The 25,028-nt window shown below is 36.1% G+C and overlaps 1 protein-coding gene across 5 annotated transcripts in view; it reads left to right on the forward strand.

Annotated features, from left to right (window-relative positions):
* Positions 1-25,028, forward strand: part of LOC145674450 (piwi-like protein Siwi) — a 197,318-nt gene that overhangs the window by 50,520 nt on the left and 121,770 nt on the right. For all 5 annotated transcript variants that reach the window (XM_081744514.1, XM_081744518.1, XM_081744513.1 and 2 more), the window contains exons 3-4: positions 16,047-16,110; positions 23,184-23,294. In XM_081744514.1, the coding sequence (XP_081600640.1) occupies positions 16,047-16,110; positions 23,184-23,294 (175 nt within the window). The remainder of the gene's footprint in view (positions 1-16,046; positions 16,111-23,183; positions 23,295-25,028) is intronic.

The following is a 25,028-nucleotide window of genomic DNA, read 5'->3' on the forward strand; positions in this document are numbered from 1 at the left end:
TCTTTTCTTAGTTTAATTAGACGAGGGAAATTAACGACATCCCAGACTGTGGCGTGTCTGCGCAGGGTAGCTATCGGTGAGGTTTGGCCATAGAAATCACCGATCCAAAATTCAGTTTATTTAAATTTTTTTTTATTTTCGGCAAATCATTAGTTAGGGATATCTTAGCTAATACTTTTACTCTAGTTTCATTACTGTCCTAGAACCTCCTTAGTTCTTCTGAGGGGTCGAATGTTTTTTTTTTTTCTTACTTAGAGATTTCAAAACTGGGGACGCAGTTACCCGGTCCCTTTCCCCCTCTCCTTTTATCCTGCTGGTCTGGGCCGGATACGGGGATCGGATTTCAATCTTACAAGCAAATTCTTGTGGGATTGGGATCTGATGGACACAGAACTTGCATCCTTGGCAGCAGGGACTCCCTCTTAGTTTACGTATTTAAGTAAACCACCCTCTTTCGGCATATGTGAATATTTTTGGCTATGAGTTGTTATATATTTAAATTCGATCACTCTTCTGAGTAGTGAGTAGTACTTTAATCTTTCTCCTTTCGTTGGCGCCGCTTTCTCTCTCTTGTCTCTTTCTTCCTTCTTACTTCGAGATTTTTTTTATTTTTCAACCTTCCCCCCCCCCCCCCCCCCCCCCGATTTTGAACTTGTTGCTTACGATTTATTTAACGTACAACTCTGATCTGAAATTACCAGCTGAGACGTTGCAAGACACGATTCATGGATAAAGTAGATAGTGATTGGGTCCTCCATCACATTTTGACCTATCGCTGAAATGAACAAAGACTTCGTAGTTGACGACACTTAAATTACGTTCTTTCACCGTCGTCCCTTTTAAGTTTTTTTTTAATCCAATGGTCACTTTCTTTTCTGTTTTGGTTTTCGAATACCTTGTAGTTGGTCTGGGCCCAGAAATTGTATTTTAGGTTATCTAGTTATATCTTTAGAAATGCTCTGTGTTACGTGCCTGCCTTCCAAAGTTTTTTTTTCCCTTTATGATTTAAACACGAATTGATTATATAAGAGTGAAAAATTTATAGACGCGCGGTATCAAGTAAAAATCAATTTTCTTTTTTCATATGTAATGTCGGAAGTCATTTGTTTTGGGACAATGTTTGCAACCTTGTAAAAAATTTTATTATTGGGGTGATTAATTTAAATGTGTGCGCATTTATTGAATATAAATATATATATATATATATAGAAAGAAATGAATACGTCGAATGTATATGTACTTAGTATGTGAATATGATTTTAAAGTAAAAGTATGATATTAAATGTATTATGAATATATTTAAGAGCGCTCGTGTCTGTGCCCCTAAACGTGTATTGGTTGCTATAGGTTACCAGTAAGTTCTCCGACGAATGTAAGAATGTAGATTTTGTCAAGAATACCGCCGTGCACTCAAGTAATTTTCCTTTTCTGTAAATGATACCTTATGTAATTATGTAATGGCATGTATTGGAAAGTAACGGCAGGTCTAAACGTAACCCACATCATCATAACGCATATTATCCTTGAACTACCAACCCAAAAACCATCGTGGAAAGTGCACCGTGAATCCTTCTCACCTTCATATGTATCCTGTGACTTGACCAGTTTTTTTTTTTTTATCCTCAATTTAAACCTTTATACTCCGTATACCTGCGGGAGATCGTTTTTAAAATCCGAATCATATACAAATATATACGAAAGTGATCCTAAGGAAAGGCCTCATAACGTGTCCCAGTGTTGCATAAATAACTTAAAACTATTCAATTAATAAGTTTGGAAATGGACCGTCTAAGAGGAGAAACGTCCTCTAGCGAAAGTGATTTTTTCGAAATCCCTAGATGGGTATAGACATCGCAGTGTGCGAGTGCAGATATAAACTGCTAGGAGTTGCAAACTAAATATAGTCGATGAATGGTTTTTGTAAACCAATAGATATATATATATATATATATAGATATATATATATAGATATATATATATACACACAAACTAATTTAAATGGAGCGAAATGTTTTGGACACTATGAGTAGTGCGTGATCTGTGATTTGAACGCTCAAAATTATTAATATTTTATTACCCAATGTGAGGTAGAGACTCATATAAGTTCTGATACACCAAAAAGTTTTTTTTCTTTTCTTTCCTTTTTGTCAAATTTTTTTTTTCAAGTGAAATAAGTGTCTTTTTGCGTATGTCGCAAATCATAATTTGATTTAGCATGCCTAAGATACAATATATTATTTTTATTTGTCAAGATGATTGAATATATAAAAATTTACTAGAATATAATACTATGTACTCTATTAATATATAACCAATAACTTGTGCTTTTAATATTTTCTTCATAATTATTTGTTTGTCTTTTCTTTTCACTATGAATGTAATAAACTATTGGTACCCTTGTAGCTAGTTGGTTTCCTTTAAACATATATACACTGTCCTGAGTGAGTGAGCGTGTGAATGCATGATAGATTTAATTTAGGTAATTTTAGTGATATCCTTTGTCATATTAACATCTGTAATATATGTGACATGTTTTAATAGATGTGTTAAGGTAAATAACCTAGGTCATGAAGGACCGCTACTAATGGTTTAAATCGGCTCTAGGAGTGAAACAAAAATAGCAGGATGAGCCTAAATACGACCTCTTTCTTCCAGGAAGTTGAAATTCTTATTGATACGATACATAAATTTATATTGAGTTTATAAGTCTGATTTTTTTTTTTTCCTCTTGGCTAATTCATATGTGTGGTCGATCCTAGAGAACAGAGTTCAGATGCTGGATGGTTATCAATCACCGGTCGGAATAACAGTACAAAGAATGATTTCACCTTTCTCGTTTCCAGGTCTAGGTCTGGGCAATCCCACGGTCGTGGTGCCTGGAGCTAGGTCTGGGTGGTATGAGGGAACATGTGTCTATTCCGAAGCATTCCAAAATTGAGTAATCGTTAATAACATTTAGAATGATTCATCTTTCAAGGACTTTCTCGATTTTTTACTATATTTCCGGAATTATCCAGTAATCTGTTTTTCTTATTAAAATACCCTATTTCTTTTCTTTCTTCTTTTCCTACCTCCTTCTTTTACCCTTCTACTTTCTTCTCTTTCTTTTCTATTTCTAAATGAAAGAAAACGAAGTCATGATTGAGAGTAGTCGCTATTGGCACGGTCAATAAGTTGTTTAGATGAGTTTTCTTCGGGAGTCCGATATGGAATAATCAACAATAACAAGAAAGTTTATTGGAAAATAATCCGGATTTCAATCAGTAGGTGATGTTTCGTAATCGTCCTCGTTAAAGAGAATTAATTTTAGCGACTCCTCTCCAGTACATTGCACATTATTATTTTTTTTTTTTCTTCGTTTACGTTTTTCTTTCAATATTGGCTAACCGTGACAGGATCTGTTGCCCTGGAAACGGCGGTTTCTATGGCAACGGACTAACGTTTTTCTTTCAATATTGGCGACCGTTGACATCGGACAGTTACCATGGAAACAATTGTTTTCCCTGGTAACGGATCTGAAATTATTTATTAAACACTGTTTAGGATCGAGCACATATTGACTTGGCCACAAAAGGTGCATAATTAAAAAGTTACAGTGGGATTAAATAATAATAGTCATTGGCTGTTCTGCTATCTTTGTCTCTCTCTGTAGAAAGGGGGAAATGAAGGAATTTGCTAAAGTGACTTCTAAAATTTGAAAATGCTGGAAGTTGACCCAAGGAGGGAATTAGATAGGAGTCCCTTAATTTATGAATAGTACCTGAATAATAAGTATTGTTAGTCTATAAGTATATAATTGCATGTGTTTATATTGTGTCTTTTTTGTATGGAAGCTATGGCAACTAATAGAGAAGTTGTATCACACGAGAACGCGGAAGTCTCATGTACACAATGTACATTAGAAAGTAATGAGAAAAGAGCTCGCGTCTCCCGTAGGCTAGTGAGGTGTCATGAGTGTGGGCTGAAATGGATTCATTTCAGTTGTACCAATTTAGAGGATACTGCTGAAAATGCAGAAAAGGTCCGGGCTGGTGAGATAGTTAAATACTGTAAAGAATGTGAGGGGAAGCTCCACCAGTCGCGTGAACCCATGAGTTTATCCTCTGAAAAAGGAAATGAACATCCCGATTCGGATGGTGAGCGAGGGTATAGTACCCCGAAGAACCGAGGCCAAATATCTCCAGTGGAGATATCTGACCTCGATGATGATGAAAGAGATAGGGATCACATTGGTGAATCTCAAAGTAATTTGAATCGCGATCAGACAACCAACCCAAAGGAAGTTGCATCATCGGGCGGGTCTGATATGTTTGTCTTATTTCAGCAGTTCGCTGAACAAATAAATAAAAATATGACCCAAATGAATCAGAATCTAATACATGAAATGAATGAAAATAGCCTGGAAATGAGACGCGAAATAAATGAAAAAATAGATAAAAATAGCCGGGAAATGAATGAAAAAATAGATAAGAGTAGCCTGGAAATGAGACGCGAAATAAATGAGAAATTTGACACCTCGAACCGAGAAACCGAATCTCGATTCGAGGTACTAACCCAGAAAATAGACAACATATGTTCGGACTTTGCTTCCTCAATAACCACATTGAGGGAGCAAATGTCTACTGAAATTGACCTGGCCAGATGCGAGGCTCAGCAATCTATAAAGCAACTTCAACAGGAGACTGAGGGTAAATTCGATCATGTAAATTCAGAATTTGAACGAATAGATACCAAATTGCATAAAATCAACAATAAATTAGAAACACAGCAGGCCGAAATTGATAGTTTAAAGTCAACCTTGTCAGACTTATCATTGGAAACCAAACGGGAAGTAACTGACCAGAAAATTTCGAAAATTCAAAACGAGATAGTAAATATTCAAAAAGAAATGACGAAATCTAGTCGCGAAAAATCAGAGGTAATCTATCCTTTCCCCGGTAGCGATTCCTCAGAAATATTACCCGCTATAACAACTACCTGTAGCGCAGGAAAAGAAAATTTAATGTCAGTTGATGCACGGGATATTGCGACGCACTACCCCATGCATCAGTCAGAACCAAAGTTGTGGTTCAATTCCAATAGTGTGCCGAATCAGTCGAGTGTTGTGACGACTACGGTCACTAGCGTGAGTGCTCCCTCCTTACATGGAGGTATACAATCACATAGCGTGTTGCCGGGAAGAGGAGATGGGTGCCATTCTGAGTCGTTGTTCACGGGTGCGATTGGTCCGGGGATGGAGCCCAACATATTCAATACGACCAACAGAATCCCTTTCACTTACACGGGTAATTATAACACCGCTACGACGTCGTCGGTGGTAAATCCGGTGACGACTCCGATTGTGCAGGATAATATGTTAATTCCCAGTAACTATTCCCCTGCTTATGTTAGTATGAGCTCTAAAGTGTCCCTCCGGGATATTGAACGTTTTCCCACTTTCGATGGGAACATTGCGAACTGGTTACCTCGTGTTTTCCTGCTACCTAAAAGGTGAACTAACAATTTCCAGAATCTTAAGCTTTTCAACTGTACTGAGGACAAGAAACGGGAACTTCTATCTCAATACCCAAAGTGAATGTTACACTGTCTCATTTGAGTGCATGAGAGTATGAGTGAGTAGTTAGTTTATTAGTATTAATACATGTTAATTCTATTCAACAAAATTTTGTTATTCAAACAAAATTTTTTTTAACGACGCCGGGGAACTGTAATATGCCATTACAGTCTAGTGATGTTGTGTTCTTAATGGGAGGGTGCCCGAAATTTTTTGCACCGACTGTACTTGATGTTTAACAAAAAATTTCTAGCTGTTCATATAATTCGTAATTTTATTTGTTATTCTATTTCAATTAACATGGAAAACTGTAAAAAAAAAAAAAAAATCATTACGGATTATAGTTTTGGGAATCAATATCTTTATTTATATTTTAAATTAGTTATAAGTTTTGTATATGGATATGTAAATGGATTATTACAATTCTTACGGTGTCAGTGCTATCTGAAAATATAGATCCACTATTGGACGGAACTCTCCAGATCAAATAACCAATCTAAAATTCGACAGAATTTTCAGGACCACCCTTCACCTCTCTTTTAGATACCTAGGTCCTTCTAAAATCTAGTTTAATCCAGATTTTACCAAATTTTATTCGTTTCAAAGCCCCACCGCCAAAATGCTTAGTTTTGATTGGCTGATAAACCCACGCTATGATATTAGGGCGCAATTATTCCATTCCATGCCTGAAATTGTGGTCGACGACATTAGGTTTTTTTTTTGCTTCATAAATGGACTGATTCCTGCAGTGGTAAACATCAAAATTCAGGTAATATTTGGATTTTATTAACATGAAAATTCACTGGAAGTCTCAAGGAGCCATAAACTATTAAATTTTTCGAACAACACTGGTTTAAAAAAGAAGAAATAGGAAGTGCAATTTAGGAACGCCATGATTTCATATACCGATGGCTATGGACAGGATCCCGAAGTATTGTGATTTCTGTTTTTCTTCCTAAATCCGGTTCTGAAGATCAGTGTTTCCCTTGATATTTCTACCTCCCAATTTTCCTACTAATTGAGGGTTACAAGACCTGTCCATTATAGATTTGTTTATGTAGTTAGCGAGTGATTTTTTTTTTAACATACATGGCGGCATTTAATTCTGTTGTAGTTAGAATAGTAATCACAATGTACGTGTAAATTATCAGTAAGGGCTCTTATCTGACTCCCAAATTGGGAGTACGGCTTCCAGCGGGATGAGTTGAACATTTAGTTTGTTTCCGGGTTCCTGCCCCTTCAGGGCAGGGGTCCTATTGTTAGTCAACACTTTGATATGTCCCCTCGGGGGCATTGATTAAACAGTTAAGAATGTGATTTAGTAAATACAGGGCCAGTTGGCCCTGTTCCTTTCTTTCCTTTTCCTTTCGAGCCGATTTAAAATGGTAAAATCTGAATGTTTTCTGTGTATATTTATTAGTATAACATGTATTAATGTAGTGTGTAGTATGGATGTGGCATGTATATATTTGTAATGTAGTAAACATTTTCTAGTATCAGTGGTAGTGGTAGTTAAGTGATGAAAGAGTGTGTGAGATAATTAAATACGGACAGTGTAGTATTTACTATGCGATAAATCCTTTATTATTCCGTCATTAAGTGAACTCATACACAATATTCAAAAGTGAACGTAATATAGTATAATAATTCCGTGTACAAGGTCACATTCAGTTGTTCAAGGGTTGATTATATCGTCGCTAGCCCTAGTGTCAAAAGTCAGTACTAACCGCCATTCTTCCGTCGAGGTGCTTAGTGATTTAGATTTCATGAAATTGACCTTTCTTTCCGAAATAAAACCTAGAAGGTATAATTCACAGCCCATATGAATGTACAGTTAGGTTAAGTGACCCAAAATTAACATTTCCTGAAAATTACAACATTCTGCTCAGTTTAGAAATCGAAATATTTAAGTAAATAAACAATCCGTAATTTCTTAACAGAAGTCGGGCGATATGATGCTAGTTCTTCGCTTTGAAATTATATTAAATGTTCATTTTTCTTCGTGGCTGCAGAAGTCCATTGTTGCTGCAGAATTTCATAAACATTAAACATTATCGCAGATAATTCTATTTTCAGTGAACATACGTAGGATTTTTTTCTTTCTTCTTAATAAAGCTACCGAGTATTACATAGTATTGTGTGTGGGATGAAAGAGTCTTGGGTTCGAGTAAGGTTGTCGTGCGGTGATCGGAATGGGAAATGTTTGTAGTGACTATAGATTTTAAAGTGTTATGATGAAATGTGTAAATAGGCTGGGCGTAGATAGAGGAAACAGGGTGTTTGTAGAATATAGCGTCGTGGCAAATGAATATTATATGAATATTAATATGAATATGAATATGAAGTATATGAATATTGTAGTAAATGAATATAGAAGATAGGACACCCATATAGTTAAATATATAGTAGCCCAGTGAATACTTCGCCGCGTGTTGATATATAGATATTGAATAGATACGTGTAACTACAAACATCTCAGGTTCTGACCCCTGCACCATGATATCACGCGGACCGGAGGGCAATATATAGTCGGACTATGGTAATACTTTGTAGGTTTATGTGTTATAATAATAATCAACCATAGTAATACCATCTGATAGAAGGGGTAGCATCATACAATCGCTGACTAGACATATTGAATAATAAATTATGAAAAGACAATAGTAGTTATACAACAGGGCTGTAGTGAATTATATTTTCTGGTCAGTTTTAAAATAGAATATCCTGTTCCGTGAGATTTTTTTTTTTCCTTCACGTTACCTACTCGGGCTAGCTCACAATGTTCATGGAGGCGACAGCTCTGACAGGGTTACAGAATCAAAACAATTAATTATTGAAATTTATTATTGCGTACCCGGATGTCGACCCCTAGTCCCTTTAAGTATTTTCATTTCTTTTCTTAGTTTAATTAGACGAGGGAAATTAACGACATCCCAGACTGTGGCGTGTCTGCGCAGGGTAGCTATCGGTGAGGTTTGGCCATAGAAATCACCGATCCAAAATTCAGTTTATTTAAATTTTTTTTTTATTTTCGGCAAATCATTAGTTAGGGATATCTTAGCTAATACTTTTACTCTAGTTTCATTACTGTCCTAGAACCTCCTTAGTTCTTCTGAGGGGTCGAATGTTTTTTTTTTTCTTACTTAGAGATTTCAAAACTGGGGACGCAGTTACCCGGTCCCTTTCCCCCTCTCCTTTTATCCTGCTGGTCTGGGCCGGATACGGGGATCGGATTTCAATCTTACAAGCAAATTCTTGTGGGATTGGGATCTGATGGACACAGAACTTGCATCCTTGGCAGCAGGGACTCCCTCTTAGTTTACGTATTTAAGTAAACCACCCTCTTTCGGCATATGTGAATATTTTTGGCTATGAGTTGTTATATATTTAAATTCGATCACTCTTCTGAGTAGTGAGTAGTACTTTAATCTTTCTCCTTTCGTTGGCGCCGCTTTCTCTCTCTTGTCTCTTTCTTCCTTCTTACTTCGAGATTTTTTTATTTTTCAACCTTCCCCCCCCCCCCCGATTTTGAACTTGTTGCTTACGATTTATTTAACGTACAACTCTGATCTGAAATTACCAGCTGAGACGTTGCAAGACACGATTCATGGATAAAGTAGATAGTGATTGGGTCCTCCATCACATTTTGACCTATCGCTGAAATGAACAAAGACTTCGTAGTTGACGACACTTAAATTACGTTCTTTCACCGTCGTCCCTTTTAAGTTTTTTTTTAATCCATTGGTCACTTTCTTTTCTGTTTTGGTTTTCGAATACCTTGTAGTTGGTCTGGGCCCAGAAATTGTATTTTAGGTTATCTAGTTATATCTTTAGAAATGCTCTGTGTTACGTGCCTGCCTTCCAAAGTTTTTTTTCCCTTTATGATTTAAACACGAATTGATTATATAAGAGTGAAAAATTTATAGACGCGCGGTATCAAGTAAAAATCAATTTTCTTTTTTCATATGTAATGTCGGAAGTCATTTGTTTTGGGACAATGTTTGCAACCTTGTAAAAAATTTTATTATTGGGGTGATTAATTTAAATGTGTGCGCATTTATTGAATATAAATATATATATATATATATATATATATATATATATATATATATATATATATATATATATATATATAGAAAGAAATGAATACGTCGAATGTATATGTACTTAGTATGTGAATATGATTTTAAAGTAAAAGTATGATATTTAATGTATTATGAATATATGTAAGAGCGCTCGTGTCTGTCCCCCTAAACGTGTATTGGTTGCTATAGGTTACCAGTAAGTTCTCCGACGAATGTAAGAATGTAGATTTTGTCAAGAATACCGCCGTGCACTCAAGTAATTTTCCTTTTCTGTAAATGATACCTTATGTAATTATGTAATGGCATGTATTGGAAAGTAACGGCAGGTCTAAACGTAACCCACATCATCATAACGCATATTATCCTTGAACTACCAACCCAAAAACCATCGTGGAAAGTGCACCGTGAATCCTTCTCACCTTCATATGTATCCTGTGACTTGACCAGTTTTTTTTTTATCCTCAATTTAAACCTTTATACTCCGTATACCTGCGGGAGATCGTTTTTAAAATCCGAATCATATACAAATATATACGAAAGTGATCCTAAGGAAAGGCCTCATAACGTGTCCCAGTGTTGCATAAATAACTTAAAACTATTCAATTAATAAGTTTGGAAATGGACCGTCTAAGAGGAGAAACGTCCTCTAGCGAAAGTGATTTTTTCGAAATCCCTAGATGGGTATAGACATCGCAGTGTGCGAGTGCAGATATAAACTGCTAGGAGTTGCAAACTAAATATAGTCGATGAATGGTTTTTGTAAACCAATAGATATATATATATATATAGATATATATATATATACACAAACTAATTTAAATGGAGCGAAATGTTTTGGACACTATGAGTAGTGCGTGATCTGTGATTTGAACGCTCAAAATTATTAATATTTTATTACCCAATGTGAGGTAGAGACTCATATAAGTTCTGATACACCAAAAAGTTTTTTTTTCTTTTCTTTCCTTTTTGTCAAATTTTTTTTTTCAAGTGAAATAAGTGTCTTTTTGCGTATGTCGCAAATCATAATTTGATTTAGCATGCCTAAGATACAATATATTATTTTTATTTGTCAAGATGATTGAATATATAAAAATTTACTAGAATATAATACTATGTACTCTATTAATATATAACCAAGAACTTGTGCTTTTAATATTTTCTTCATAATTATTTGTTTGTCTTTTCTTTTCACTATGAATGTAATAAACTATTGGTACCCTTGTAGCTAGTTGGTTTCCTTTAAACATATATACACTGTCCTGAGTGAGTGAGCGTGTGAATGCATGATAGATTTAATTTAGGTAATTTTAGTGATATCCTTTGTCATATTAACATCTGTAATATATGTGACATGTTTTAATAGATGTGTTAAGGTAAATAACCTAGGTCATGAAGGACCGCTACTAATGGTTTAAATCGGCTCTAGGAGTGAAACAAAAATAGCAGGATGAGCCTAAATACGACCTCTTTCTTCCAGGAAGTTGAAATTCTTATTGATACGATACATAAATTTATATTGAGTTTATAAGTCTGATTTTTTTTTTTCCTCTTGGCTAATTCATATGTGTGGTCGATCCTAGAGAACAGAGTTCAGATGCTGGATGGTTATCAATCACCGGTCGGAATAACAGTACAAAGAATGATTTCACCTTTCTCGTTTCCAGGTCTAGGTCTGGGCAATCCCACGGTCGTGGTGCCTGGAGCTAGGTCTGGGTGGTATGAGGGAACATGTGTCTATTCCGAAGCATTCCAAAATTGAGTAATCGTTAATAACATTTAGAATGATTCATCTTTCAAGGACTTTCTCGATTTTTTACTATATTTCCGGAATTATCCAGTAATCTGTTTTTCTTATTAAAATACCCTATTTCTTTTCTTTCTTCTTTTCCTACCTCCTTCTTTTACCCTTCTACTTTCTTCTCTTTCTTTTCTATTTCTAAATGAAAGAAAACGAAGTCATGATTGAGAGTAGTCGCTATTGGCACGGTCAATAAGTTGTTTAGATGAGTTTTCTTCGGGAGTCCGATATGGAATAATCAACAATAACAAGAAAGTTTATTGGAAAATAATCCGGATTTCAATCAGTAGGTGATGTTTCGTAATCGTCCTCGTTAAAGAGAATTAATTTTAGCGACTCCTCTCCAGTACATTGCACATTATTATTTTTTTTTCTTCGTTTACGTTTTTCTTTCAATATTGGCTAACCGTGACAGGATCTGTTGCCCTGGAAACGGCGGTTTCTATGGCAACGGACTAACGTTTTTCTTTCAACCGAGAGCTCACCACGATTAAGTGGCTGGGCTGCGATGTCCACCACCACAAATTATGTTGACAAACGTGATTTTGTAAGGAGCAAGTGTCTTTTTGGCCATAAATGGCCACTTTCTCGTACTTCTCATCTTAACATTTCGAAAAAAAAAAAAAAAAAAAAAAAACATTTTTTTCGATGCACTCTATTCCAGGTTCTCCACATGTAAAGACCATACAGTGTAAAGTCTACCGGGTTGGTCGTGCCTTCAGTTCTTTTGGATTCAAAAGATATTTTCGTAATGGCATCCAACTTGTAAAACCATCAGTGCTCAACGTTACACAAAACTTTTGGACCAAGTACAGGAGGAAATAACTGAAAAGAATCCAGATTTATAAATTCGTTATCACAAGTGTCCTCCCGTATGAGTATTATTACCATGGCCATAAAATGAGTATTTAGTATAGCAGTTTTACGCACCCGATTTGTCTCCGTCAAACTTCCATTTCTTTCTGAAGCTGAAAAAAAAAAAAAAAAATAGGTAAATGTTATCAAGTTGGACGAAAAATGTATTAATTTTTGCCGAAATGATAGTGTTTTGTGAGATGTAGTTGATATGCTTTGAGTGTGTGAAAATTTGAAATCATTTGTAAGATGAATAGAGGTTTCGAGTTAAGAAAGGACTGTAAAGTGGAAAGAATGACTTCTTAAAAGCAATAACATCATGCAGGGTGGTCCTTAGTACAAGAATACAAACTTTATGGTGGGGTCGTGTCTCAAAAGCAATATACTGTAGACTCAAAGCACATGTAAGGAACTAATAATCAGGATTCTAAATCTTTCCAATAACTAATGATCAGGATTCTAAATCTTTCCAATAACTAATGATCAGGATTCTAAATCTTTCCAATAACTAATAATCAGGATTGTAAATCTTTCCAATAACTAATGATCAGGATTCTAAATCTTTCCAATAACTAATGATCAGGATTCTAAATCTTTCCAATAACTAATGATCAGGATTCTAAATCTTTCCAATAACTAATAATCAGGATTCTAAATCTTTCCAATAACTAATGATCAGGATTCTAAATCTTTCCAATAACTAATAATCAGGATTCTAAATCTTTCCAATAACTAATAATCAGGATTCTAAATCTTTCCAATAACTAATAATCAGGATTCTAAATCTTTCCAATAACTAATGATCAGGATTCTAAATCTTTCCAATAACTAATGATCAGGATTCTTAATCTTTCCAATAACTAATGATCAGGATTCTTAATCTTTCCAATAACTAATGATCAGGATTCTAAATCTTTCCAATAACTAATGATCAGGATTCTTTCCAATAACTAATGATCAGGATTCTAAATCTTTCCAATAACTAATAATCAGGATTCTAAATCTTTCCAATAACTAAGGATCAGGATTCTAAATCTTTCCAATAACTAATAATCAGGATTCTAAATCTTTCCAATAACTAATGATCAGGATTCTAAATCTTTCCAATAACTAATGATCAGGATTCTAAATCTTTCCAAACATTTAGGGATGTTGAGCCATAGTATTAAGAAGATTGGGATGATTAGCAAAACATCACTACTGAAAATAATGTCTGAATCAACAAAGAAACTGAACTTAAATTTGGTTGAAGGTAATCTTGATAAGAATTATTTTCAATGGTTTCACTAAAACATGTTTCTCGAAGTTTGAACTTCATATACACTATGCCTAAACCTAGAGGCATAAAACTAGTCCAGTTGATAATAGGGCTATAAATTAATAGAATTTAAATAGGTTATACTCTCTGTGAAGTGATGATTTGACATGTGATAAAATAACTAGTTCTTTTTTTTCATTCATTTATTTTCTTTGTAATATTCCTTCGGTACATTTGAATGGTGGGAATATTTGTCGGCAAACATAACAGGATTCATTTGATGTTAGTTCATGAACAGATATGATTTCAGTGAAGTAATACATTTTTACCTTCCAGCTTAAGCATGCGGGAGCTTATAGTTTTACTCCAGGTGTATGTATGTGTATGTGGCATTTCATTTCTCGGTAACTATTGTCCGGGCTTGTCCAGGAACAGGCTGGACTTGCCTTGCATGTGGTACTTTATAACTCGGAAATTAGCCGGATCTAAACCAAATTTGATGAGCAAATAGTTCATGGTTTATGGAATAAAACTTGCTATATTTTGTGTCCGGGCTCGTCCTGAAACAGGCTCGTCGTGTCGTGTCTTGTCTTGTCTTGTATGTGGTACTTTATTTCTCGGCTACTACTGGCCAAATCTGAACGAAATACGGTGGGCAAGTAGCTTATCGCCTAGGAACTAAAAAAACGCTATGTTTGATGGCCAGGCTTGACCACTGATAGGTCCACCTTGCCAACAGACGCTGTGTTCTACAGCTTTGCACGCCGGAAGCTCTGAGTTCGGTTCACCTTGGCTTGTTCTGCGTGGTGCAATCTGCTCTTGAAATCATTTTGCTGGAATAACGTATAGGCAGCGTAAGATTTTTATTTTGCATAGTTAAGAAAAATCTGTCAGTTTCTGTATTTCATACTAGAAAAGATCTTGAAGAGAGTGGCGTGCAAGGTAAGCTGAAATGCTATTTTAGATATCTCAGACGAATAGAACCTAATCATTCAAAATAAGGTTATTTTAAAGCATTTATATATCGTGTACAGAGAGCAAGGGCCATTATCCCATCCTCGTAATTTATTAGTGCTGAACGCATATGTTTGGGAAAGTCTGCATTTGGAGTCTGATTTATACATTTTTAAAGCAATATCCGTTCGATAAACCTCACGTGCATATGGCGTTTTAATGAAAAACTTCATGAAGCGAATTTAAGTTTTTGGACTATTCTTTAAGGACACGTTCAATCGTGTGCCTTTTGTTTATAAACCTCTGAACCTCTCTCTCTCTCTCTCTACATTCGATAGAGCATCAAAAACTATCTGAAAGAGTGATGGAATTTTTCACGTCACTCTTACCGGTCCCCAGATATTGGCCAAAAAGTGGCCGATTTCGGGAGATTTAAAGAGCCATATCTCGGGAACCATAAGTTATAGAGAGATGATATTGATGTTGATCAATACCTAAGAGGATGGTGAACATTTTGATACTGAATAGTAACCAGTGACCACTGAGTAACTGGCCATCGTTCCCCAGATATTAGTCCAAAAAGTTCGAATTTCGGAATATTTAAGGAGCCATATTTCGAGAACTGTAAATCATGGAGAGATGATATTTTGCGAGAAAGAGAAGAAGGTGCGGACAAAAGGATTTACTTTCAAATGTAGGAACAATCATATTTATTTTTCCCACTCCATCTCTCCATTCTTGTTAAAGTTCGTTCTGGCAATGCTCTGGGACTCAACTGCTTCAGTTACGAAGTTGTGAAAGAAGCATTGTATAAGAGCTTCATTCACTCAAAGGGAAACGTTACGCATTTACTCTTTACGAGCCGAGTAATCTGTCATGGTTTGTCATTGATACAGCAAGATTGTCTACGTACAAATTAAGGAAAAAAAAAAAAAAAAAAAAAACACTACACTTCATTTTCCGAACAATTGCATTTCGAAGTTTACAATATCTGTATGATTACAGAAGTGCGACTGGTGTGAAAATGGAACCTGATCTTTGGCTTACCGTGCTTGTTTTTCTAATCTCTGCTCCAAGTTCCATCCATGTCCAGCCATACACTTCATCTTTGTTTGTAGTCGGACTTTGTGGATTGTGCTTGAAAAGTGTCCATCTTTATGAACAACTAGTCTGCTAAATTATGGGAAGGTAATAATACACTATAGATTTTTTTTTCATATGTATGGAATTGCTTTAAGTTTCCAGTACTCGCCCTTCCTAATGGTACGGTGAATTCGACGTAGCAAAAATTCGAAGATTATATATGAATAGTAAAAGGGCCGTACAGGTCTGTATATTTCAACTTGACTGATAATGGTTCTCAGCCCTTTGTTTCTTTCTTTACATGTTGTCGCTTGATCATGTGTGATATTCGTAAATTACATCTAGGTAAGGTACATTGATTATCAATATACTGAATTGTATTTGAGTAGATGTAATAACATGTATTAAAAGTATGTTACTATAGGAACAAAACTGATCCATAATCTGATTTGATTTCAGACTGCTCCGTCAGCTCCTAGTGGGCGAGCATTGCATGGACTTAGAGGACCGACGCAGATTAGTGGTAAGGACATTCATATCAGGAGATTGTATTTATTTCTTGTGAATTCAGATTCTATGCTTAGCTTGTTAGTTAAATAGTACAGAAACGAAAGACTGCCGCTTAAGTCACACGAGAGAAAAAAAACTGTTTACGTGGTTCAACTTTACCGAAAGACCTGCAGAGCTTGCACGTATGGTTTGCAAGCAGACGGCTGTCCCAAGCAACCTAGTGATTCCTAGAAAGCAGTAGTTTCCTGGACTAAGTTTAGTATTTTCAGATAGAGGAAACAAGCCGTTAATTTATTTTTGAGTGAAATGGGAAAACAAATAAAAGAATTTATATATGGTAGTTTACGAGTGTCTTATTAGTAGTTATAATGAATTTACATGTTTAAAAAAAAAAAAAAAAAAAAAAAGTTCTATCCACAAGTTGTATCAGTGCCAAAAATATGAAGAGTGAAAAGTGATTTGGGAAATCCAATCAGGCTTTCTTCCAGAAAGTTTTATCGACTGCGCGGGCGGGGGAGGAACGGACAAAATTTGAAAGATCTGGAGGCTGATACTGTTTGTTAAAGGATGTGCCCTGCAGACACAGTGTTCAACACTCAGAGTATGGCCCTTGAAACCAGAGGTGAACGTTTTGTCATTGAGCCACAATACATGTGTTAGAGCAAGAATATGCCTCTTTATCATGATGTCAGGACATCGCAATTTTTGCCAGTGCTGCCTACGAGATGAGATTTGATTATTTCTCGTTTGTAAAAGTATCGTGAAAATAGTTTCCCTCGGAAAGAGGTTAAAATATATATATATATATATATATATATATATATATATATATATATATATATTTGGTTCAAAACAAAAAGTTAAAGATACGAAGTGTTCACCCGTAGAACGAGTAAAAGCATTCATATTCTAAATCTTTGCAATTGCCAGGAAGGAGTGAACTATTTCGCTCTCTTGGTGAAATACATATTATACAATTTTCTTTAATCTTCTATGGGAATTTAAAAGAAATTCTGAAGCACTAGATGTTCATCATAATCGCCAAGAGGAAATCAAGATTTTATTTTGTTATCTTCGTGAAATAGTGTGATACAGTGCAGCCCACTTATAACGAACTCGGAAATAGCGAATTGTTGGATATTACGAACATCAATGAAATCCCCGTCACACTGCCTATTTAAAACATGGAAGAAATGACCGTATATTACGAACAGTATTTTCCGTAAGGACTGCTTATAGCGAAGTTTCCAGAACGGGATTATATTTTCTTTTCTTCTGTTCGTGGATAACTCAGGTACCGCAAAACTGGTTTTCGTAGCTGTTGTCGCTGTGCAAGCCAGGCATGGCTCATTCCTCCCCTTCCCACTCGGATGACAGCAGAAATCGCCCCGGATGTAAATATTTCCGACAACGTACGTCCACGGAGGGAAAGTGAGGTGCGTTTTTCGGTAGCTGTAAGGTAGGAACACGCCGTAAGTTGAATTCTTTAACTCGTGTTTGTGCATCGCTAGATTGAAAGATGGTTGATGTCATTGCTACAAATGCGGCGGAAGAGGCTGTTGATCCTGAAACTCAGAGTGAATTCCAATAAGTAGCGACACAGGGAATTACGTTTGTCGACTACGTCGCTGCAGATGATGCGCTTGTTACTGAGGATCCCGATGTTGATCATTCAAATTGTGGAAAGCATGAGGGAGGTTACGAAGGAAGATGAAGCACATTCCGATATTGAGGGAGAAGTGGAAAATATGAAACAACCCGTGAGTTCCAAAGAAGGGATCCAAAGTTTGGAAAACTTGCACTGCTATCTTTTCGAACACAGCAATACGGTGCCGTACAATGCATTTCGAGCATTTGGGGAAATGGAAGTGGCGGTGTTACGAACAGCAGCAACAGACACGGTTCAGAAGAAAATTACAGTCTTATTCAAGCGTGATTGAACAGGTAGGAAGAACTGCAATATATACGATAGTCTAGATAACAACACAATTAATAAAATTATCTTCAGATGTAATACTATACTGCTGTATATTTTTTAAACGTATCCGATTGTTATCTAATCTTTTGTTTTTTCCATAAGTGGGAAAAATACATGAGTTTGTTTATAACGAAGTTCGGATATAAAGAGTTGTGTTGATCTCTTGAAATTTGTTACAAGTGGGCTGCACTGGATAACTTCTCCTACTTTCCTCGTTGTGGAGGAACGAAAAGCCCTCAAAGCTATCTACTTAATCGCCTGTGGCTCGCCTGTAGTCGGAACGTCGCATAGTAAATAAGAGCCTTTGACACGTGCCGGATACACTTTGCGGACAGAATTGGACATACACTGTAAAAAATGAGGTGTTGAAACAACACAAAATGACTACCACTTTAGCGTGTTACTTGTGTGTTGATTCAGCACCAAGACATCGCCTTCAGAGCATATCAGAAATAACTAGTTACTACCTGAGAGAATTTGCATTGGTATTTGTCGTTTAATATGAGCAAAGTTTTGCGAAATATCTTTGGCACTTATGCCAAGTAACGAATAATGTTCTATGTTTTCTGTAATCGGTCACAATAATATTGTTGTAAACCTGTGAATTGTCTAACAACAGTTACATAGGCAACAGTTCTGCCATCTTATGTTCATATGCTAAGACACAAGAATAACAGATAAAGAAAACAGATGGAAGCACAGCTATCTGTGTAATTGTTGTCAGATGATTTACAAGTTTACAACAATATTATTGTGACGGATTACAGAAAACATATAATGTTGTTAGTAACTGGCTATAAATCGAAATATGTTTCGCAAAGCTTTGCTCATACCAAACAATAAAAAACAATGCAAATACTTACAGCCAGTAACGAGGTATTTTTCATATGCTCTGAAGGCGATGTGGCTGGTGTTGAATTGACACACAAGTACCACGCTAAAGTGGTAGTCATTTTGTGTTATTTCAACACCTCATTTTTTGCTGTGTATTCTTTTTTCTGAGACATAGTAGAAAGAACACTTTTTTTTTTTTTTTTGTTTTTTCGTTTGTGTACAACTGACATACGTGATCTCCAGGGATAATTTCATCCTCAATTCTTCCATGGAAAGCATTAGTTCTTCAAGAGGCCTAATCACTGCGAAATTAAAATACCGCTAATTTTACAGAAATTATGTGATATCTTCAAATAGATAAAAGATAATCGAAATATGGAACAGGAGCGCGCTAGACAATATTACTTTGCATGAGGTATTGTTATCACGAGTCACCTAGTAGCTTTCTGTGCCATTTAGAGACCCGAAAATAAATGCCGATTTTCTAAATGGCTAGAAATGGAAAGCAGATAAGTGAGTCGTGGTGACGGTATATCTTGTAAAATAATATTGTCTAGCGAGCTCTTGCTCCACTTTTCGATTATCTTTTATCTATTTGAAGATATCAAATAATTACTGCAAAATTAGCGGTATTTTAATTTCGCTATGACAGGGCGTCTTGATGGCGGATTGTCTTGATAAATATTTAATAGTCAGTGTTGACAAATAAACTTGTGTTCGTTGTAGTATTTAGGTGTGAAATAGGCTAGTGGAATCGGATGTGGCATATTAAAAATAATAGTTATATTAGTAATTGAGATAGTTCTGAAAGAGGGTTTTGTGGGTGGGTGTGTGTGTGTGTGTGATATATATAGGGTGGTAGGTAACTCCGCCGACAAACTTTGGGAGGTGATTCCTTATATGAAATGAAAGGAAAAAGTTCTAATAAACATGGGATAAAAAAACGTCTCCTTTCAGAGTTATGAACCACCGAAAATTCACGTTTCGAAACGCTCTGCCTTAGAAACTACAGGACCGATCCCAAGCAGTTTAGGGAATTACAAAGAAACTAGTATGCGCTCTATCTAAATATCTATGTTCTACCGTGGTTCGTTATCGGCGAAACGAACTGTAAAAAGAAAGTTGAGGTATAGGGATATTCCTTTAAGTACTAATGGCGCGTTCATTTCACAGATAACGGAGGATGGTAAAACACGGATATTTAGATAGATCGCATACTAGTTCCTGTGTAATTCCTTAAACCGCTTGGGATAGGTCCTATAGTTTCTAAGGCAGGGCGTTTCGAAACATAATATTTCGAATTTTCGGCGGTTCATAACTCTAAATGGAGACGTTTCTCGACCTATGTTTATCAAAACTTTTTTCCTTCATTTCATGTAAGGAATCACCTCCCAAAGTTTGTCGGTGGAGTTACCTACCACCCTGTATATTATTCCAGTTATCTGAATAGAGGCTTTAACACGGCGATACTTGTGTCTGTAACTGGAATTGGTTCTTCTACTTACAGAAAATACTGATGTCGGATCCTCCGTTTCATTATTGAAATTCACAGTTTATTTACGAACATAGTTCCAGACACAGCTGAATGTCAGTTTACACTGGAAGATCTAACAAATCGAAGAGATGATAAAATAATAATAATAAAACGTAACAGCATCTAAGTAATAGTAAGAAAGGTTGACGATAACCGACTAGAATTTATCCATTAAAATGTCGTCGTAGTGCAGAGTTATATGCAGTTTCAGAATTAAATAAATCTACTGGTATATGTGATATTTCGTTGTGTAAATTAGGAACCCTGTAGAACAGAGCGTTGAACTATTGACAGTCTAGATCGTACTATGTGAAAAAGATATGTGTTACGTGTTTGTTTGAATGGAATTCGGAAACACAATTGTGAGAGTAACGTTTCGGATCTAAGCTGGCCATGTGTGGGTTTGTACAGATATTTGAGATCACTGATTTTATGACGAGTGTCAGATAGTTAAATATGTAATGTTTGTAGCAGTTTGTGCTTTGTCATCACACGTGTGCGAGGTACTCTGAAACTTATTATTGCCAGGAAGCAGTTTAGAACTGAGTTTAGCCGAGATAGGTTTGTAGGAGCTTCCATTGTCCAGATAGGTGAACACTATTCCAATTTAGGAGAAATTATTGTCTTGTAGAACGTTGCTAAGGAAGAGAGATTTAGTATTTCTGTTAATCTGTACAAAAGTATTAGAATACGCATCTAGTGTATAATGATAGCGTTTATATGTTCTCTAAAAGTTAGTTTTGTGTTAAAAGTAACTCCGAGAACTTTATGACTATTGACTCTCGTGATAGGCGAACCATTTATGCTGTATGAGGTGTGTAAAGGGAAAATGTTATGGATCTGCTCTTATCGGTATTTACTTTTAAGAGCCATGCTTTACACCAAAAGGAAAAATTATCTATGTTGTTTTGAAGCAGGTTGGAATCTTCTATACTGTTCACTTCCCTGATGAGTTTACAGTCGTCTGCAAATAACAAGATTCTGCTGGAGGTTGAGTTCAAGTTATTAGCCAGGTCATCCATATTGAAATGTTTTATAGTTAGAGTCAATGGTGGACCAAGAATTTAACCCTTCACTTATTCATTATAAAAGTACAAAATAATCGTTGTGTATTACAAAGTTCATACAACAGAGTCTCTATTGTGACTAAGGTTGAAAGATATATCGTTTCGCACGGGAACCCCTTCGCTCAAGGCAACCGCCGGAGCGTCGTATGGTGACTCCAGGTTATGGTGCAAGGAAACCTCTGTTCAAAGAAGCCTTACGATGTTTGGTTGTAGTTAGGATTCCCTAGTCCAAAGAGACCTCGTGTTTAGATAAGGTGAACTCCCTAGTCCAAGGCGACCTCAGGAGCGGGTGTTGGTTAATTGATCAGCGGTCAAACGAATACCTCCTCCGTCTGTGGTTCGTCTTCGTTTGGCTCCCTTCGTCTTCTTCCTGCTCGGTGTATCGTCTGCTTGTTTATAAACGTTAGCACGTGTCGTTCATAAACATGTGCTCGTGTTGTGATGAGGGGATCCTTACAATATGCACTATGAATAGGAGTGGTCCAAGTACATTACCCTGTGCTACTCTGGATGTTACAGGCAGCAGGTTAGAAATTGATCCCGCCAAGACGACTCCCTGAGTGCAACCTTGTAGATAGCTAGTCAATAAGAATAAGAGTGGCCCATAGATACCGTATCTGTTGGATATTTTGTAAATGAGATAAGGATGGTTAATGGAATCGAAAGCTTTAGATGAATCGAAATAGATGGTATCCAGTGACGTAATTAAGGGGGGAGAAAACGGGGCTTGCGCCTTGTGCGCTAGGTTATAAGGTGCAAAACTGGGCAAATATTTATTTTCACTATAAGGCAAGGAAAGGAGTTTTAGCAAACTAAAAGATTATAAACATTTACCTCAGAAACTTAACAGGACAACGCCGACTCACCAACCTTAGAATCATATCCATAGAGCATAAGTTAGTTTCAAAGCTATCTTTTGAGGACATTGCGAAAAAAATTTGCAGGCAAAAGAACCAGCAGTATTAAATTTTAGTTTTTGTGTTTTCATTTAACGTAAATCGATTGAAGAGATTTGTAAAATGTCCGAGTATAATACTCGAGACACCAGCTTAACTGTTTATCATAATTAGATATTGTATTCTAAAGCAACAGATTGTTGATTCATTATACACATATGCACATCCTAATATAGTTCCAAAAACATTGTGATTTACAGTTATGATAAGACTATAAGAATAAGTCAAGGTGTTACTTTCAGATTATTTGGCAATCAGGTACTAATCAGTTTGGCGTTTTATCTTGTACTAAAAATTAAATTATATACCGCAATTTTGAAATCACGTTTTACCACGTGAAGAAAAAGTGGAATACGAAAACATGAGAACTACTGTGTGTTGCCAATATCAGGTGTAGTCGGGGAGCGATTTGGTTTGGTTGGTCGAGGGGCGCTAAAGCGAGTTCTTGCCTCGGGCGATAACTAGCTTGCCTGCGTCGCTGATGGTATGAGATTGTGCATTGTTGGAAATACAATTTATCAAAGGGCATAGTTTAACATATATGTAGAGGGGCAAAGGTCCAGACTATAAGGAATCCTATATAAAACAAATTTTATGGGAAAGTGGACATAAGGGAGATTGGGTAGTGAGACTAAGCTTTTCTTTTCATTGGTTTTCTTAATGTTGAAGAAAAAACGAGGAAAAAATCAGCAGTGAATTTTCTTTTGAATGTTTTAGGCCCAGTAGGGAACGGAAGTGGTGCCCTTGTTTCCGGGCGTGCAGCCATGCGAGGAATGCGTCCAATACCAGAAAAGGTTGAAAGGATTCGCAGAACTGAATCCAAAAAAGGTAATTATAAGATTAGATGTGTTACTTAGAAATGAAGTTGATAATTTGTGACTGTTGATATTAATAAAATAACAAAACTTACCTTTGGACCCAGGGTCCTCTTCTTGTCTTCTGTTAATGTTTTGACGCGGCTGGAACTACTCTAATACCATCATTGTTTGTTTATGCAAATCCTGAAGAAAGAAAAAAAAATGAATCCCGAATTTATGGACTCGCTAGATTTCTTTAACACTTACGACACTTTTAACTAGAGGTACAAGGGCTCGGGAAAACCCAGCTCCTTTTGAAGAAAACAATCTACGATTTTTTTTTTTACCGCAGCTTTTTTATCTGGGAAATTTTGGACTTCAAATATTTCAACTTTTGGATCAAAGGATCCAATATCTTTCACGCAAAAATTTTCTTGTATGCCTTATATCTGGAGAACTAAATATAGTGTAACCAAACCCAAACTATCACTTTACTCAGTATGATGTGCTTATTCCGTAAAAAGTATGTAAACTCGATTTAGGAGCCGTTCAAAAATTTTGTGGCCCCTGATCCAAAAACTAATTATTGGCTAAGATCGCAATCTTTTGATCCATTTTTTGGATCATTCCTAAAATTCTTCGCCAAGATCGTAATCTTTTGATCCCCCCCTTTAAAAAAAAATCCTTAAATTTTGTTCGTAGAGACAATAGTAGATCCATATTGGTGTTTCCATTATAATACGAGAAAACTTTTAATTACTTCATTCTGAAGAGAAAACGTGAAAAATGCAATAATAATAATAATAATAATAAAGGCATCCAATAGGACAGAAAAAGTTCATAACAATGGATGCACTCTAGTCCCAACGAACGGAAGGTTAACATTCTAGAACAAAAAAAAAAAAAATGTTTTATTAAAAGGTATAATATTGTAAGCATTAGCTATTCTGAAAATGTAGTAGACTTCGTAGAATAATATTGTTTCTCGGTCTTTGGCCCCGGGCTGCTCACTTTTTTTTTTCTGGATTTTTTTTTCCTTTTTTCATCCGGCTCTGTACATCTGCGAGTTTCTGTCCCTTTCTCCTTGTTGGTGGCGCTGGTAACAATTGGGACGTTAGTCAACCGGATATTGTGTGTGTGCTGCTGAAGGGTCCAAGGTAGCTAATAAAAATTTTTCCTACTTCCTGCAACTGTTTTTGAAGGGTCAAGCGGTTTTCTGTTCTCTATCCTCTTGCAGAGTCAAGCGATTTTTCTGTTCTGTTCTGTTTTACTGTTATATTCTTGTGTTCAGTTTGTTTTTACTTTTATTGTGTTTTTTATATAATCTGGTAATTGTCCGGATTGTAGTGCCTCAACTTATGGTGGGCAAAGAGCTTTAAAATGTGTTGTTTGTGGTACGGAATTTCACTTTAAATACATACAGATTCAATCCGGTGGTAGGGATGATAACACCTACATATTAGTTTTAAGTTTTCAGGTCGTTGTAATCAGAAAATTATGGCCTTCCGGAGACATTCTGACATCTATGAATGTTGAAAAACATCAATGGATCAAAAGATTGCGGTCTTGGCCAATAGTTTTTGGATCAGGGGCCACAAAATTTTTGAAATCAAAAGAAATTGGAACTAGTGGTCGAAAAGGCCTCAGATAATAATAATAATGGAACATGATCTGATCACTCATCGTCAAAATGAAACCAATGCATCCGCAGCGCGTGACTGTTTGGTGTGGTTTTTGTAGGGGTGTCATTATTGCTCCATGTTTC

The sequence above is a fragment of the Thermobia domestica genome, chromosome 17, assembly GCF_964235325.1.
Source record: "Thermobia domestica chromosome 17, izTheDome1.hap1.1, whole genome shotgun sequence".
Lineage (NCBI taxonomy): Eukaryota > Metazoa > Arthropoda > Insecta > Zygentoma > Lepismatidae > Thermobia > Thermobia domestica.